This window comes from Crocodylus siamensis, chromosome 1, assembly GCF_052110815.1.
Source record: "Crocodylus siamensis isolate JL-2025a chromosome 1, ASM5211081v1, whole genome shotgun sequence".
Classification (NCBI taxonomy): domain Eukaryota; kingdom Metazoa; phylum Chordata; order Crocodylia; family Crocodylidae; genus Crocodylus; species Crocodylus siamensis.
Genome location: NC_143395.1, coordinates 424,102,801 through 424,120,728, shown reverse-complemented (window position 1 = coordinate 424,120,728; position 17,928 = coordinate 424,102,801). Strand labels below are relative to the sequence as shown.

Sequence of the window (17,928 nt, the reverse complement as noted above, 5' to 3'; positions counted from 1 at the left end):
TCACTCCCTGGGATGGGGAGCCAGGCATCGGGGTCTTCCCTTGACACAACCCCCCTGGGGTTATCAGCTCTGCGATCGGGCGACTGTAACCCTTGTCTGATCAGGAGCAGGGGGCTGGGAAACCCACCGGGGCTCTGATTCTGCAGGGAAAAGCAGGAGTGAGGAACTGGACCATAGCAAAGTGGGGCTGGAAGGGACCTCGAGGAGGTCACAAGCAGTCCAGCCCCCTGCTCAAGCCCTGAACAACCACCTGTCCAACCTGCTCTTGGAAAAGGCTGCCAAGGATGCAGATCCCGCAGCTTCCCTTGCTAGTCTGCTCCAAGGCTGCACCCTGCTCAAACTCAAAAAGGCCCTCCTCGTCTCCAGCCTAAACCTCCCCTGCTGCAGCTCGAGGCCGTTGCTCTTAGCTGCGTCCCCTGAGGCTGCAGAGGAAAGTCCAGCTCCATCCTCTCCGTCACTGCCCTTCAGGGATGCGAAGACCTCCGTCTGTTATCAACAGTTACTTGAAAACTGTTGTCAAACTCCCCTCTCCAGACAACAGCAGAAAAATATTGACCCTCACCCCACCTGGCCCCACCGGGAGGGCAGCATCGCCAGGGGTGGACATCTGGACGCGGCCCCGCTCCTGCCAGCTGCAGGCAGAGCCCCTCCGAGCCCCGCGAAGCCCCGTCCCTCACCTGTGCACACAGTTGATGGCCTCCAGGTAAGCCAGGGCCTTGCCGATCTGCAGCACGTACAGGATGAGCGTCAGCACCTTCAGCGAGTTCTTGTTGTGCTCCAGGTACTGCCCCAGCTGCAGGGTGGGGGCACGGTGAGGCCAGCAGTGCTGGAAGGGGCCGTGGGCAGGGCAGGGAAGAGGTCGGACGCGTGGCCGGGGATACTGGAGGGAGACCAGACCCTGCCGGGGCAATAGGCCAGAGCCCCAGTGCCTTCCAGCCCTACCCTGGTCTCTTGAGAGAGCAGAGGATCATGGGAACACAACCCTATGGGCATAGATGGGGCGGGGAAACTGAGGCACAAAAAGTCTGTGCGGTCCTTGCAGTGGAGGGAAACCACTGTGACCACTCAGCCATGCTCCCTCCATCCGAGGGAGGTGGTTGAGGGGTAACCCTTGTCCCAGGTAACCCTGGAGGGGTCCTCAAGAGAGCCCCCCCAGTACCCCCAGCTCACCTCCCCATAGGGGTACAGCTCCATGATGATCCAGATGGGCTCCTCCTCCGTGATGCCGATGAGCCTCACAATATGGGGGTGGTCCAGCTTCTTCATCAGCACTGCGGACGAGAGCCCCCCCACAAGGGCTCAGGCATGGGCACCCCTCTGGGACCATCCCAGACCCTCCGCAGTAGAAGCAGGAGAGGTCACGCAGCCAGCCAGCCCTAGGGTCCCGCAGCGGAGGCAGAACAGCCCTGGGGTCCAGTCACGTGCTAGAGGAGCTGGTTGGGCTCATTTCTTGCCCTACAGCCAGGCCGCGGGCTACTGACCTCCCCCCGGCCCCCCCAGATGCCCTGGCTCCAGCTTCTCTACCAGCTCACCCCACCCCATCCTCTGCCACCAGCCAGGGCCTGTGGGGTGGACCTAGGGCTCTGCCTACCCGCTTCGCTCATGAACTTCTCCTTGTTCTCAGGGCTGCAGTCATTCTTGCAGGTCTTCACAGCCACATTGATCCGCTCCCCCTTCTGGAAGGAGAAGCTGGGTCAGAGGGGGGCACGCTGCCCCTACGCCATGCCCCCGGCATCCTGCACTTGCTGGGGGCAGCTGGGAAGGCTGAGCCGACTCACCGGGTTGGTATAGATGCCTTCGTACACCTCCCCGAAGAAGCCCTCACCTAGGATCCTGCCCAGAGTGATGTCCTCCCGGGAGATCCCATACTGCTGGACTGTGGGGACAGAGAGCACAGGACAAGAGGGCTCAGCACAGCCAGCCAGGCTCCCCAGTAAGAACTGGGGGGGTCCCATCTTATCCTAGGGTGCCAGGACACTATGGGTTAACTGTGTCATTGGGGGGGTGTGAGGTCACACCCCTTATGGACTGAGGGTGGTGTTACTGGTTACCTTTAAAGCATTGCAGCAGCATTTCTGGGAGTGTTGATGCATTAAAGGGTGTTAAATTGTGCTAAGTACTCTCTAAGTGGCTTAAAGTTACTCCACTTTGAGTGTGAATTATCTTTGCGCTGTCCTACCTAGCTCGAGCTAGGGTGTTGTCAGTCTGCTCTGTGGAGACGTAGGGCCCCTATACACATGCAGGGAGCCTGCTCCAATGCCCTGGAAATCCGATTAATCGAGTCTGGTGGAGCGTGGATATTGATGTGCTCCGGCAGCCTCGCGCCCCACATGGTTCTGCATTGCCACGCGTCTCCGCACGCCAAAATGGCAGTGGGGCACTTTGAAATAAAACACATCCACTGAGCTTTACTTAAAAGTGCCCTACCATCATTTTTTTTCAGTGCAGGAACACGTGGTGATGCTGATACATGGGACGTGCGGGCACTTTTAATTAGTGCAGTTTGCTAATTAAAATGCCCAACACTGTGTGCAGGAACATGTGTAAAAAATGCCCCAACTAACCACTTTATAGTCATAGAGTCCCTCCATGATTGTGGTTGTGGGGCTGGGGGACAGGACTGGTGAAGAAGTGGGGCTGGCAGGGAGCTTCAGAGGTCACATCTAGTCCAAACCCTGCCTGAGGCAGGATCAGCCCTGTGCAAACCAGCCCAGACACACCCAGTGTCCGACCTCTGAGCAACACGACACAGTCAGCCCTAACACAGGCCCAGGCATGACACCAACCCTGTCCCAGGGTGAGCAGGGGGACAACACCGACTAATCTCATGCTTCTACAAAAGATTGCTAATATATGCCCAAAGCATCCCAGGCCGAGGGAGGGCCATGCTACAGACGGAGGCAACCCCCCGCCCCGGTCTGTACCAATCAGACCGGGGGGAAATCCCTTTCTGACCCCAAATGCAGCATCGGTCTGACCCTGAGCGGAGGGGCAAGACCCTCCAGTCAGGACCCTGTGGGGTTGGACCCAGCAGGAGCATTGGCACAGCCCGGTCCCCAGCCCCAGCCCGGGCTGCAGCAGCACCTTGTGCCTCTGCTGGAGGCTTAAACCCCCCCAGACATGTAGCAGAAATGTGGGGAGGGGGCAACTAGCAAAGCCCATAAGCCTGGGAGCTCCCCATTGCAGAGCACAGACATTGCTGCACCTAGAGCGCTCCCCACCAGTGTCTGTCCCCCCTCTCCTTGACACCTCCAGGGATGCAGAGGCTGCCCCTTCCCCGGCGTCTCCCTGCTCTGCCAGTGCAGACGTGTTTTCTGAGATCCAGCCTAAACCTACTCGGCTGCCGGTTTAAGCCACTGATCCACGTCCCGCTCTCTGCAGCGCGAGAGAACGGCTGCTTTCCCTCCTCTTTACGGCAGCCATTCAGGTAGTCAGAGACTGATGTCCCAGTCCTCCAGCATCCCAGGATGCATAGCTCCCAACCCCTATCCCTGAGAAAATTTCCACCCTCCCCAGGGGTGGTATGGGTCCCAAGCCAATACCCCCACCTGCCCCCCTCTCTGTGGATATGACCACAGCCCGCATGGCACCATGTCGCCACTTCCAAGGATCCCAGGAGACCGGATCCAGGCCTGTGATTTAGCATGGTTTAACAGTAATAAGAGCAGCCCGAGTCACCACCACAGCTATGGGGGCAGCATGCAGACAGCCCTGCAGCAATCGGGTATAAGCTCCAGGCTGAACTGAGCTTGCTGGAGACTCCTACCCTTGAATTGGCTGCCACAAAGCTGCTGTGGCCCTGGGGCCAAGGAATAAAAGGGGTTAGGGCAGCCTCTGTGCACCAACCTCAAGCAAGTCTGGGTGTGATGGAGGGAGCAGGGTGGGAAAACCCTGTAGCCAAAGCCCTGTTGCAGGCAAGGCAGAGAAGGGCCTGGGAGTGACAAGGGGCAAGAAGCTGGACAGGAGCCGGCAGTGCGCCTTGGTGCCAGGAAGGCGACCAGCATCCAGGGCTGCGTTGGGAGGAGCGGTGCCAGCAGATCGAGGGCAGTGACTCTCCCCCTCTATTCAGCCCTGGGGAGGCCACATCTGGAGTCCTGTGTCCAGTTGTGGGCCCCCACAACAGAGAGGAGGTGGACACGTTGGAGAGAGTCCAGCGGAGGGCAATGGAAATGGCTGGGGGCGGGGGACAGGACTGGCGAGGAGAGGCTGAGGGAACTGGGCTGACTGAGTCTGCAGAAGAGAAGACCGAGGGGGTTGAACAGCAGCCTTCATCCCCCTGCAGGGGGGCTGCACAGAGGATGGAGCTGGGCTGGTCTCAGTGGGGACAGATGACAGGACAAGGAGCAATGGGCTCAAGCTGCAGCAAGGGAAGTTGAGGTTGGATATGAGAAAAATCTTCCTCATGAGGTTGGTAGTAAAGCACTGGAACAGGTTACCCAGAGGTGGGGGATCTCCATCCTTGGAGGTGTTGAAGCCCCGGGTAGACAAAGCCTTGGCTGGGATGATGTAGCTGGGGCTGGTCCTGCTTGGAGCAGGGGTTGGACTAGACGTGACCTCCTGAGCTCCCTGCCACCCTCATTTTCTCTGATCCTATTCTGTTGTCTCTCATCCTACAGGGAAGCACTGCTCCTAGGGTGGCCGACAGCCCAGTTCACCCTTCCCGCGACACGGAAGGGGAGATACCCTGGCCCGGGGCACAGCCCTAGAGCAGCCAGCTCCTCTCCCTTGCAGCTGGGATGTGTCCCACCATCAACCAGGTTCTGGCAGACCCACGGGCAAAGGTTGCAGGCCCCGACGAGTAGGCAGGGCACCTACCTCCAGACCTGGGTCTCAAACCTTCGTCGGGGATCTCAGCATAGATGTCCGAGTCTAGGGCAAGAAGCGCATTTTAGGCGGCCGTAAGATCAAAGCCCCATGTGCAGGTTGCTGCTTGTAAAAAACACCAGAGCCCCAGCCCCTGGGCTCCCATCCAAATATCCTCCTGCAAGGGGCTGCTCCGAGGGTCCCAGCTCAGAGCCCCCCCATCCCAGCCTGCTGCAGCCTTTCAAGCAGCCACCCCAGCCAGGCTTGCACTTCTTGATGTGCTCAGCAAGGGAGAGGTGGGCTGTCCAGGTCAAGGGGTGCTGCCTGGCCGTGCCCCGCACTAGATCTGCAGGGGAAGGCACCATGGAGGCAGACGGGACCAAGCCCAAGGCTGCGCTAAGAAGGGCTGCACAGGCAGGACTGCTGGCCCCCGGGGCAGACGGGCAATAGGAGAGACCCAAAGTGGAAAGCTTTGCACGTGCACGTGTGTATGGCTGGTCCCTATTAAAAAAGGAGCCGAGGTCCTGTCTCTGTTGCCAGCCACAAAGCTCCTGTCCCTCATCTCCTTCTGTGAGCCGCCTGGTTGCCTCGCCGGGCCCTGGCTGCACTTGGGATGGGGGAGAAGAGGACGAGACTCACCGATGCTCATGCTCTCAGTCAGGGTGGACCGCCTGTCCTCGACGTCCCTAAGCAACGGGGAACGATGCAGCTCAGAGTTCGTCCAGCCCCTGTCTGCCCCTCCACCTCCCCACCCATCCCCCCATCGCCTTCCTCCATCAAGGGGGTTTCCCGCGTGGGCATCTCTGTGGGACCCAGACCCCCGCTCAGCTGCCCTGTGCTCATGGGGGGCTCTGATGGCCGCACGCGGTGAGAGCCTGGGGTCTTCTGGAAGAGGAAGCGGCTCCTTGGCATTGCAAGCTGCTTGTGGACATCCCGTGGATGGCGATGACTACTTACTGCATGGGGATCTGGGGCAGGCTGATCCTCTTCTCAGTCTCTGTGGGGAACAGCAGGGAGAAGGGGTTTTGCTGAGCATCTTTATCGATCAGGCCCCGCGTGCCTGTCAAGCAGAGGCGCCACGACACTGTTACACGCGGGCGGCCAGGCTCCAGCGCAGACCACGAGTGCCATGAGTGCAACGGGTCTCGCACAGGACTGACGTGCACCCCACGCTTGGGGGGGACGGGGCTGGGAGGCTCAGGGAAAGGAGCAACGGGCTGAGGCTCTCCGCAGGGACCGAGCGGTGCCGGCAGGGAGCAGAGGAGCTTGGGGACGTCTCACCTTTCTTGGGGCGGACGATGAGGGAGGTCTCCGGGTCTCCCTGCAGGCGGCAGTAGCCGTCGATGAGGTCGGCCATGTTCTCCGCCTCGGCCAGGGAGGAGGTTTTAATGGTCAGGGACTGAGGAGCGAGGAAATCCAGGTGAGTGTCTAGACATGGGCACGCTGACATGGCTAGAGGTGACCCTAAAATGAGACCAACTACCCGCCCCCCGGCTCTGACCCCCAGGGGCATCCAAGCTGGACCAGCAGCCGGGGTCACCGCCCAGATGCCCGGGATCGGCCGCTCGCTCTCCCCAGCAAAGGGAAGGGGATGGGACCAGTAACAGGGCTCGCTGTTCCGGCCGGGTTCGGGACCCCAGTCCCGAAGGTTTCCCTGCTCCCGTCATCCCAGTGCCATCCCCAGGCGCTTCGGGAGAGCTCTCCGCTTCTCTCCCCTCCACTTCCACCTTTTCTCCAGGCTTCACACCCCGCAGAGAGCCCTGCTCAGGGCACGGCACTCCTGCTTACCTGGGGGGTCCCAGAGAGCCCCAGCTGCAGCACGGCTGTGCCCTCCTCCATGCTGGAGCACTTGATGGACTTGATCTGCTTGAATTCGGCGAGGCAGGTGGGCTGCAAAGGACCCGTCGCCCCGGCAGAGTCAGAAGATACAGAGGAACTTAGGTACCCCCTCCCCCCCCCACACACACACACGCAACACAGACATGCACACACACGTAGCCCAATACCCCACAGGCCCAAATCAGAGCCTTGCAAGTCTGGTCCATCAGGCCCATCCACCATGGGATATGTGCTCACAATACATTGCAACGAGGGAGACGGGCCCTGGGGTTTAGGAACTAGCCTCTTGCTTGGGGGGCGATTCAGCCCTGGAGCCACTGAGCCTCCACTGGAATATGGATTAACACAACCACAGCTCGGGCCAGATACAAGTCATGCAGAGGCCTGAACCAAAGCAGCCCTCCGGGAACACAGAATGAGGCATTGCTATATGGTGTGCACAGAAGTGCTGGGGAAGCAGCTCGGTCGTTCGAGGGGTGCCTCCAAGCCCAGCAGGCGAGGGTCTTCTTCGCGGTGTCTCCAGTCCACCCTTTCTGTTTGGCCCGCTCCCAGTATCCGGCACAGGCCACTGCTTCTGGTGCTGGTGTTGCCAGATCGCGCGGGGTGCCTTGTGCTGCTACAGGGCATCTCAGAAGACAACCCCTGGTTTGCTTCTCCGGGTCGATTGTGTACAAGTTCCTACTCGGCTTCTTGTCCCCTGTCCCCCCGGGTCCATTTCTGCAGCGCTGCTGCCCAGCCCATCACCCCCCAGCCTACACCGGTGCAGGGGATCGCTCTCTCCTAAGTGCAGGACTTTGCACCTGTCCTTGCTGAACCTCATGAGATTTTTTTTGGCCCGATCCTCCAATGTCACTCTGAATCCGAGCCCGACCCTCCAGTGTATCTCCTACGCCCCCCAGCTTGGTGTCATCTGCAATTTTCTAAGGATGCATCCATCCCATCTTCCACATCATTCATGACGATACTGAACAAAACTGGCTCCAGGACCAAATCCGAGGGCACTCCACTTGATACCATCTGCCATTGATCACCACCCATTGAGCCTGACAGCCCATCCAGATTTCTATCCACCTTCCAGTCCATTCATCCAACCTAAAGACGTGTTAGTGGTGGGTGAGCACTGGGATGTGTCTGCTACAGACAAGAAGCCATCTGATCCATGTACACAAAGGGACATGGGAACCCTGCATACTCCGCACTGGCCTTAGGGGTTTGTGCTCATGCCTGCACCACACCTATATACAACCCGGCTAGTGCCACGGACAGTAGCGTCTAGGCTTGTTTGTGGATCATAAACCCCTCCCCGCTCTTTGCCACCAAGCCTGTGGTCTTTCTTGTAGCCGGGAGCCCATTAGGGACGCATCACAGACAGTCCCCAAACATAGAGAGCCTGTTGTGACTCCCGAACAACACTGATGGAGTCAGATAGCAACACTGATGGAGTCCACCATGACACCAATGGACTCTATCAGTGTTGCTATCTGACTTCATTAATCACAAAATGACTTCCTGGAGACCTGCATCCATCACTGGAAGGTTTAAAGTGCATGTCAGAAAGGCCTGGCCCTGCCTTGAATAGAGGGCTGCACCAGATGGACTCCCGAGGTCCCCGCCGGCCCCGTTTCCTAGAACCCACACCCAGCAGGTCCCTACAAAGAGCAAAAGCCATGCTCCTGTCCCATAGCCAGCAGGACCCACACCCAAGACGTGGGCAGGGGTAGGTGTATGTATCCCCTCTTCCTCCTCCGGGGACCACCCAGCCCTGACCACCTCCATACCTTTGCTTCCTTGCTCGTCATCTGCCGAATACCCTTGGGCCCAATGACCAGGTCCACGGTGATGTTCCACCCTTGCTGGAAGGGAAAAGAAGGACACAGTTATGGACTTTGCTCCCCTGCCCCACTGTCTCCAGCAGAGGTTGGCTAGAGAAGGGCAGCAGGAAGGCATGGGTTGCCCAAGGGGCCTGGACTGAGATCCCTTCTGGGCCAGGAAAACTCAGCTGAGCCCCTGCAGGTGAGACACCAAGAGCTGCTACATTAGCTTCCCCACAGCTGCAAATCAGGTCCATGCTGCAGATACCAAGCCAACCCACTGCCCTGCTGTTAGTGGACACAGGATTTGAACCTGCATCTCCCAGTGCATAGGGGAACATGCATTCACTCCAGCTTGCTTTGTACTGGGACGCTGGGTTGGACACGAGCAGCAAAGCACTGAAACAAGCTGCCCAGAGAGGTGGTGGACTCTCCATCCTGGGAGGTTTTGAAGACCCGGGTAGACAAAGCCCTGGCTGGGATGATGTAGCTGGGGCTGGTCCTGCTTGGAGCGGGGGTTGGACTAGATGTGACCCCCTGACACCCCCTTCCAAGAGCCCCGGGGGGGGTGTGGATACTTAGGACCCTCTCGGCATCACAGGGGTGAATTCTGCTCAGCCCGACCCATCTGGAAGGGGAAATGCACTAGCACCCACATGGACTAGCAGCTACAACAAGGGTTTCCAGGAGGAAAGAAAGCCCCCCAGGGGGATGTTTTCTATGGCTTGGCATTTCCCTGCAGAGACTTCTCCTCCTCCCTGGTGCTGTCCTGAAGGTGCCTCCCAGGCTCAGTCCCAGAGCAGAGAGCGGAAAGCTCAGATGGCGCGTTCCCTTCTGGAGCAATGCAACTCCACCCTGCCATCCTCCCTATGCCCCCGTCTCTTCCCCAGCCTCTACAGTGATCTGCACAGTGGGAGCTTGGGAATAGCCAGCTGCATGCTAGCAGGGGTCCTCGTGGGGCTCCCAGCTCCCCGCTGCCCTCCTGCCTTCACCATGTTGAAAAGCAAGCGTGCCTCTAGTGAAACAGCACTGCAGAAGCAAGCCCTTGCTAAGGTACAATTCAGCCCTCGGATGGAGGGTCCTGTACAAGACACCTAGATATAAGTGAAAGCGCTCGTGGCCGCGGGGCTGGGAATACCGCACACTCGCCCATCACCCGTGCTCACATCCGGGCTCAAGCGACACACGTCCAGTACAGAGGAGGCCGCTAGGATGGTCAGGGCCTGCCTCACCAGAGGAGATGGAGAGTGCAGACGGGGTGCATCTACCCCAGAGTAAGTCGCTCCACGGTAAATTTACTCTGCGGTCAGGAGAGGACACATGGCCAGCTCCCACAAGCAGTGCTGCTGCGAGGCGGTGAAGGACCCGTGTGCATTAAGAGGATGACTGGGCAAGGAACGACGTTGCTGATGCTACTCGGATATTTGGGGGTGATGTCTCTCCCGTCAGCTATAAGTTGATCCAATAAAAGTGTTTGCCCACAACAGCCCTTGCCTCTCCTGTAATTCCTGCACCACCCGGACTCCAACCTCACTCCGGCACTGCCACTCGATGAGCAGCACGTGCCCTGGAGTAAGTTCTCCGGTGCAGACTTGCATCTGATCTGCTCGGAAGTAACTGCACCCCAGGGAACAGCATTGCTCCCAGCACCAGCTGGGAGGAGTCCTGCTTGCTGTGCCCAGGCTGCAGAGCACGGTGGCGGGGGTTTGGTATTTCCCAGGTTTCTGGGCTTTGCTGGCTGCCACATGGGGCTGGGAAACAATTTTTCCCCCTTCCTGTTACAGGGGACAGGGGTTTCTTCACCTTCCTCAGCAGTGCTGGGTGCTGCTGCAGCCCAGGCTAGGGATGTGGCAATGCTCCTGCTGGGACTCAGACCTGGAGGTCCTGGCTAGAGGGTCTTGCCTCTCCACTTAGGGTCAGACCGATGCTGCATTTGGGGCAGGATGGATTTTTCCGCCCCCGGTCAGATTGATATGGACCGGGGGGGCTGCTTTCCTCTGCAGCAGGGGCACAGCCTCTGCCTCCATTGCATTTAACAAACTCTTTCCTCCTCATGCTAGACATGGACTGTGCCCTCAGCCCCTTGCTTTCCCTGGAGAAAGGGAGGGTGCCTGTGATGCTTTGGGAGCCACGAAGAAGGGGAGTTTGAGAAGTTTCAAAAGCAGGTTTCAAGAGCATTTGCCCGGGCTGGCTCAATCAGGGAGCAGAGGTCTCCTGCCGGGCACTATGATGCCCCGTGCTCTGCATTTTCCCCCAACGTGCACGATGACTTCTCCAGAGGAAACCCCGTATTGCCAGGGCTTGCCTCGTGAAGTTCAGGCTACAAGGGGACACGGCCGCTGTCTGTAAAGGCACGAGGGGAAAGACCAGAACCGATGGGTACCCCGGGGGTGCGGAGGCAGCAGCTGGCTATGAAGAAGCAGGGGGAGACGATAAAGGGGCACGTGGTGTATAGCAGCCCCGGCCCCACACCCCAGGACCCGGCCGCGGGGCAGGGACTCACGACCAGCTCGCAGCGGTAGGTCTCCTGGTCGATGTGGGTGAAGGCGGCGAGGGTGTTGAGGAACTTGAGGATGCACTCCTCCTCGCGCAGCAAGGCGTACTGCTGGAAGGTCTGCTGGATCATCTTCCGAAACTGCTTGGGCTGCGGGGTCGAGGCCGTGGAGTCAGCCGGGCCCCGCGGGGATGGGCCTGGTGCTGCCCTGCCCCAGGTTTGCAGCCCCTTTGCACCGGGGCCGTGTTTCCCCCTCCTCTCCCAAGCGGGATGCACGGCGCTGCCCTCGGAAGGAGCATTTCCTCCCAAACCTGAACGCCCGAGACGCCCCTCACCTTCAGGTTCTCCTGCATCTGCTTTGGGAAGAACAGATCCAGCCCAACCTCCTTCCTGGACGGCAGAGAGAGCTAGATTAGCCATCCCCCTGGGACCGTCTCCAAAGCCTCCCCTGCCATCAGCATTTTAGAAGAGCTCGGGGTACCGTATTTTCACGAATGCAACATGTACCTTCCTCCCAAAAGCCAGCTGCTGGAATTTACAGTGTGCACTATGTGCCAGAAATGTGGTAAGAGCCGTTTGGGCTGCTTGCGGGGCCAAAGCAAAAGTAAAATCTGCAGCCCCCCACAGGGAACAGAACAAACGAGCAAGCCCCGTGGCTGTTGTTTAGTTATTTAAACCAAGGAAAGATTATTTTTCCTCTTCATTCTGCCTTTCAAACACAAGGGAAGTATTCGATTCCAGGGCGGTGTGTGTGAGAAAATACAGTATTTTACCATGAGCCCTCATGATCTGCGGCTGCAGAGAGGGGCAATGATTAGACCAGGGTCTTGCAAAGGGGTCGTGAAGGTTTCGTCCCCCGTTGGCTGGCACGTTGTGCCTGGCTTCATCCCCACTTGACGGATAACTGAAGTGAAGCTCTCAAACTCCTTCCCAGTGAGGGGGGCACCCAGTTGGCACCATCGTTGGCACCAGAGAGAAACCCAGGCTGATGGAGGGGGGGTTGGGGTTTTTTTTTTTGCTTTTCTTAGAAGCATCAGGTGCTGCTGCAGCCCAGGCTAGGGCTGGGGACTGGGCTGCGCCCAACCCTGGCGCCTCCTGGCTAGAGGGTCTTGCCCCTGCATTGGGGATCAGGAGGGAATAGTCTCCCATGGGCAAATTAGTTCCTCTGTAGCGAGGGCACGGCCTCTGCCTGGGCTCTCCCAAGTGTATTTAACCTTTGCAGCAGTGGGACGCTGGCTGCTGTGGTCCCCTGCTCTCCCTGGGGCAGGGTCGGGTGTGATGTCTGGTGCTGGGTCAGGGGTGACTGCAATTTTGCGCAGGGGTTGGACAATGGGTTTGTCTGGGCTGGTTTGGACAAGGCTGACCCTGCCTTGGGCGGGGGACTGAACTCGATGGCCTCCAGACATCCCTCCCAGCACTATTTTTCTCAAGTCCTATGATACTATAAGGACCAAACCCTTCCTACTGCATCATCCAATGGATCCTACTGGGACAGGGTGGGAGCCGTGCCCATACTGGGCTCCACGTAACCTCAACAAGGCTGGTAGATGGTGCTGAGTCTGAGTGCCTGGACCTAGGCAGCTGCCCTTCTCCCCGGACCACCACAGCTTTTAGGTTCGATTGAGGAGGCCTCTGTGGAGACCAGGAGAGGCTGGGGAGGAGAAGCAAGGGAAAAATACAATAACGGGGGCTAAAATTCACCCACTTACTCCAGGAATTCAAAGTTGGACTTCTTATCCAGCGCGTTGTGAGGCATGTCCTTGTAAAACCTCCTGCGGGGAGAGCAGGGGGTCAGACATCGATGCCCCCATCTCCCCCCCTGAATCCCCCCACCAGCGGGGTGGCCTTAGTGCATGGGGGCGGACACCACCCCCCTGGCTCTACAGACCCATCCGAGTCGGGACCTGGACCCTAAAACAGACTGACCCGAAGGAAAACCCCAGATGCAAAAGCAATGGCTTGACGCAGCATGTCGCACCTCGCTGCAGCGGGCAGGAAACGGCCGACTACCGCCGCCTGTAACCAACGCCGCTCTCTCTTTCGCCCAAGTGGTAGAGGTCAGCGCTTCGGAGAAAGCCCAGACTCCTGTCCCCACAGCTGACCAGCCCACCGTGTTGTTGCCCGCCACCGGGGCTGGTCAAATCCCAGTCCCCCATCTGGACCTGGATGTCCAGCCAGCCACCGGACCACATGTACACCTCGCTGGGGCCGTTTGACCCCAGGACTCTCTCCTGCCGTGGCGGGGGTCGGACTCGATGATCTACTCAGGTCCCCTCCGACCCTAGAAACTGTGAAACTATGAAACGCAGCCGTCGGCTTCACACACGACCTTCCCACTGGAACGAATGGGAGCAGCGTCTGTGGAGCTGGGCACGGGCCAGTCCCCTCCCCGCACCGTTCGGATCCACATCTGGACTCCGGGTCACGCTAATCAGAAAACGATGAGCCAAATCCCCACTTGGTTCAAACTGGCCCAGTTTGCTCAGTGACACGGGATGGTTTCCCCCTCCCGGCCCACGAGCTGCATCTCCGGGCTCTGAATGTGCACCCGCATCTCCCGGCTCTCCGCGTCTGCCGTGGCTTCCAGGCTCGATGCTGCTCCCAGCCGCAGCCACGGACAGGAGGAGCCGGGGGAGCCCAGCGGGGGTTGAATTCGACAGTGCTTCCCCTCATCTAACGCTCCCACAACACCCGTGCATGCTCCTGTCTTGACCGTGCCTCCTTCTTCAGCACCTGCTTTCTCCTCACCTTGCGCCGTGTGCCTGCATCCATCATCTTGGTGCAAGGCAACACGCAGGCTGATTTGCACTTTCCCAACTCACTGTGTCCCAGAGGACTAGGCATCAGGCACAAGTATGGGAAGTATCATGATGCCCCTTTATAAGCCCATGGGGCATCCGCCCCTTCAATCCTGTGCCCAGCTCGGGTCCCTGCACCTCCAAAGGGAGGTAGAAGAACCGGAGAAAGTGCAGAGAAGGGCAACAAGGATGAGGAGAGGCACGAGCAGAGACTGCAGAGGCCAGGTCTGGTCGGTGCAGAAAAGAGATGCTTGAGGGGGAACGTGAGAAGGGTTGACAACAAACTAAATGGTGAAAAGCAAGTCACTATGGATTGGTTAGTGACTGCCTCTCAGCATGCAAGAACGAGGGGCCACAGAAAGAAACGAGCAGGGAGTCCGTTTAAAATGAACACCAGGCAGTCCTTTTCCACCCCGCGTGGCATTAAAGCGTGGGGCTCGTGGCCACCTGATGCGGTGGGAGCTGAGAGGTCAGCCAGATCCACCACAGGCCTCAAGGGCAGGGTGTCTGGCTAGAAAGAGTCCCTCGTCCCTACGCCAGCCGGTACGTACCTGAGCTCGAGGCAGCCCAGCTGCAGGGCCATGCCCTCGCTCACTTTGCTGGCGTAGTTCTGCATGTAGTCGCTCCGGAGCTGCAAGGCAGAGAGAGGGAGACGTCAAGAGCCTGGGCACCCCCATCCCCAGGCTGCCCTGACCCAGGGTGAATGCAGCAGGCATGGGCCAGGAGGCATGTCCTGACTGGAGAGTTAAATCTACAAGGAAAAGCATCCTCTCTTGGGCTTCATGGATGCTCAGGGCAGAAGGGATCCCACCGGGCACAGCAAGTCCAGCCCAAAACTTTTCTACTATAGCAGCTGCATGCTTCCGGCCTGTTCCTTGAACCACCCCAGCCAAAAAAGAGGATTGCTACAAGAGCTGCAGCCCAGGTGACACCGGCACCTGCCACGTCAGCTGGGAAAGCCACAACCTCCGTGAACGGCAAAGCCCAGCTGAAAAGCTCAAGCAAGAAGCAAGACATCATCTTCAGGGGATTTACTGCCTGCAAGCTTCTGTCCGAGGACAAAAGCACCTGTCACACCGTCAGCAACCCACCGCGACACCAACGGCACCCACCCAGGCCTCAGTCTGAGCTATCTGCTCTCTTCGAGGTCATCTACGTGGAGAAGACACCGGTGCACGGGGAATCAGAAGGATTCTTCCGCTGACTTCGCACCAATTCATCCACAGTCTCAAGAAACCCTTCTCGCACGCCCTTCCCACCACGGCCAGCCACAAACACATCTCCGGGTGACAGAAGTTGCAGCCTCCTAGCTGACAGACCCACACAGTCCTTGGAAGAAAGTGAAGCCACCCAAACCAGGGGATGAAGGGGGAGATCGTCACCCATGCACATAAGGGCTGCATTGAGGAGGGGGAGAGCTGGCAAGTGGAAGAGACTCCTCACCGGCCTTGAACTGAAAGGCATCCTCACCTCCATCCCCACCCTGATCCCTCATTCTCCCACCCGAGGAATATTTTGCACAAGAGTTTTGCAGGACTCACAATCAGGGAAACCCTGGCAGATCGCTTGCATCCAACTCACTGAAGAACCAGAGGGGTTTCTAGCAGCCATCTTCAGACCACTCATACTGAAAAGGCCAACTTTCTACAAATCCACAATGTAGACCACTTCCTTGCTGCCGGTGATACCTCCAGAGTACAAACACACACCCTACACCATGAAGGCACTGCCTGAAGGAGCTGCAAGAACAGGGGCGGCATGGGGGTGCCCAACCGTAGCGTGTTACACAACTCATCACCCTCAGCGGTTTTATCTTCAGTGGTTGACGTTGGGCACAGAGACGGCCCCTCAACATGCAACCTCTCCAGAAGCCACTCTGAAAAAGAGTTTTTTAAGGAAAATGCACTTCCCAACCTTTACTATTAACCATCCAGACTTATTTACTGATTCCCACCAGACCTTCAGAAGCTACCGCCCTTCCAGCCGATTCTCTCTGGACGGCTCCAACATCCACACCAGCTCTCCAGGGCCCGGGTTCCTCCACCAGAAGGACAACGGCGCGCCGAAAACCTGCCGGCACCTACAGACGCCGGCACCAAACGCATCACCATCCCACACGCGCCAAGAACACCTTGATCTACAGCCAGGCCTCAAATGCCGAATACAGCGCACAATACCTCGCTCACCGACCTAAAACCTGCTTTTTTTAGCCAGCAAAGTTGCATCTTTCAACAAGCTTCCCAGGCACCTTGTACCAAGCTCTTGTCCTGGAAGAAGACAGCTGCCCAGCACTGGGGTCTCCATCCTTGGAGGTGCCTCGGAGAAGCTGGGCAGGGGGCTATCTGCCTGGATCCTAGGCAGGGGCCTGGACTAGCTGATCCTGACAGTCCCTCCCAGCCTTGATTCTGGGGCTGCTGGTTTCAAAAGGGAGAAACACTCACGTATTCGCCTGGCTTATGAATGGGTGGGCGCTCAGATTTGAAGGCCAGGAGAGGCGGGAACCCGGGGGGGGGGACACAGCACCCCAGAGCCATCATGGGACCATACAGGTAAGTGGCACGGACCCCCCTTAGGCCCGCGGAGGACCAGCCCCCAGAGCACAGATGATCTGACCTGCTGGTAGAAGTACAGCAAAGTGGTCCTGTCCTCCATGAAGCGCTCCACGTAATCCTCAGGCAGGTAGCGGATCTGAAGGTCATACCTTAAAGAAAATAATACGATTCAGACCCCTTCAAGACCCTGCGACCAGCCCTGCTTAAGCTCCTCGGTCCTGACCTGACCCCCCCACCCTAGATGCACAGGGACCCACTCCGTAAAAGTGAACCCAGGGGTCCGACTTGGTCAGCCCCCATTCCCAGGACGCTCCCCGAGCGCTCACCTCCACTCGGCCTCGAGATGCAGGCACTCGTACTTCTCCTGCACTTCGCCCACCGTCAGCGCCGGGTGCAGCCAGTGGATCTCGTCCGACTTGACGTGCTTGAGGCGCAGCCCGTAGCACTCGGCCCGCTCGATGTCGGGCCCGATGCGGCCGCTCAGAAGGATGGAGTTGATGACCTCCTGCGGGGGAAGCGGGGTGGGAGGGAGGGTGAGAACCGCGCGGCCCCTTCCCCGGCGCGGCACTCTCCCCGTATTGCAGCCTCGTCCTCTTCGGAGCGAGGGCGGCCTGGTTTGCGCGTCCCGGGGCTCCCGGGGTCAAAGCAGGTGTCACCCTGGAGTCAGTTCTGATCGAGTGTAACCACACAGCCCCGCGGTGGTCCCCCGTGGCAGGGGCGGGTGTGATGCGTGGTGTGCGTGACGTCGAGCTGACGGCAGCTTTGCTAAGAGTTTAAATGGTGGACTTGTCTGGGGTGCTTTGGAGACAGCTGGTTTGCCTCAAGTGGGGTTGGGCTAGATGTGACCTCTGCAGCTCCCCTCCAGCCCCACGGCTCTAGGATTTCAGTGATTTCTAGGATTTCTGCAATTATGGATGTGTCCGGGCTGGTTTGCACAGGGCTGATCCTGCCTCAGGCAGATGTGACCTCTGCAGCTCCCCTCCAGCCCCGCAGCTCTAGGATTTCAGTGATTTCTAGGATTTCTACAATTATGGATGTGTCCGGGATGGTTTGCACAGGGCTGATCCTGCCTCAGGCAGATGTGACCTCTGCAGCTCCCCTCCAGCCCCGCGGCTCTAGGATTTCAGTGATTTCTAGGATTTCTGCAATTATGGATGTGTCCGGGCTGGTTTGCACAGGGCTGATCCTGCCTCAGGCAGATGTGACCTCTGCAGCTCCCCTCCAGCCCCGCGGCTCTAGGATTTCAGTGATTTCTAGGATTTCTGCAATTATGGATGTGTCCGGGCTGGTTTGCACAGGGCTGATCCTGCCTCAGGCAGATGTGACCTCTGCAGCTCCCCTCCAGCCCCGCGGCTCTAGGATTTCAGTGATTTCTAGGATTTCTGCAATTATGGATGTGTCTGGGCTGGTTTGCACAGGGCTGATCCTGCCTCAGGCAGGGTTGGGCTAGATGTGACCTCTGCAGCTCCCTGCCAGCCCCGCTTCTCTGTGACTATGATGTGCAAAGCTGGTGCCTGGCATGAATGACAATGAGCCTGAATTAGTCAGGTGCGTCCCTAGGGCCCTCTTGGACACCCCCCAAGTAAAGTGGGTTTGTCTGTAGGATTCCAGGACAAAAGACATCGTCCCTG

The 17,928-nt window shown here is 58.5% G+C and overlaps 1 protein-coding gene across 9 annotated transcripts in view; it reads right to left on the bottom strand.

Annotated features, from left to right (window-relative positions):
• Positions 1-17,928, bottom strand: part of PTK2B (protein tyrosine kinase 2 beta) — a 100,171-nt gene that overhangs the window by 26,292 nt on the left and 55,951 nt on the right. For 6 of the 9 annotated variants that reach the window (XM_090031103.1, XM_090031104.1, XM_090031102.1 and 3 more), the window contains exons 3-18: positions 16,624-16,802; positions 16,359-16,446; positions 14,297-14,376; positions 12,657-12,719; positions 11,283-11,337; positions 10,957-11,097; positions 8,421-8,495; positions 6,592-6,693; positions 6,085-6,202; positions 5,761-5,863; positions 5,443-5,489; positions 4,816-4,869; positions 1,779-1,876; positions 1,592-1,676; positions 1,171-1,271; positions 678-793 (exon numbers count right to left, since the gene is read on the bottom strand). In XM_090031103.1, coding sequence (XP_089887229.1) covers positions 678-793; positions 1,171-1,271; positions 1,592-1,676; positions 1,779-1,876; positions 4,816-4,869; positions 5,443-5,489; positions 5,761-5,863; positions 6,085-6,202; positions 6,592-6,693; positions 8,421-8,495; positions 10,957-11,097; positions 11,283-11,337; positions 12,657-12,719; positions 14,297-14,376; positions 16,359-16,446; positions 16,624-16,802 — 1,505 coding nt within the window. The remainder of the gene's footprint in view (positions 1-677; positions 794-1,170; positions 1,272-1,591; positions 1,677-1,778; positions 1,877-4,815; positions 4,870-5,442; positions 5,490-5,760; positions 5,864-6,084; positions 6,203-6,591; positions 6,694-8,420; positions 8,496-10,956; positions 11,098-11,282; positions 11,338-12,656; positions 12,720-14,296; positions 14,377-16,358; positions 16,447-16,623; positions 16,803-17,928) is intronic. The other 3 variants (XM_090031106.1, XM_090031107.1, XM_090031110.1) reach the window with 1 other exon arrangement.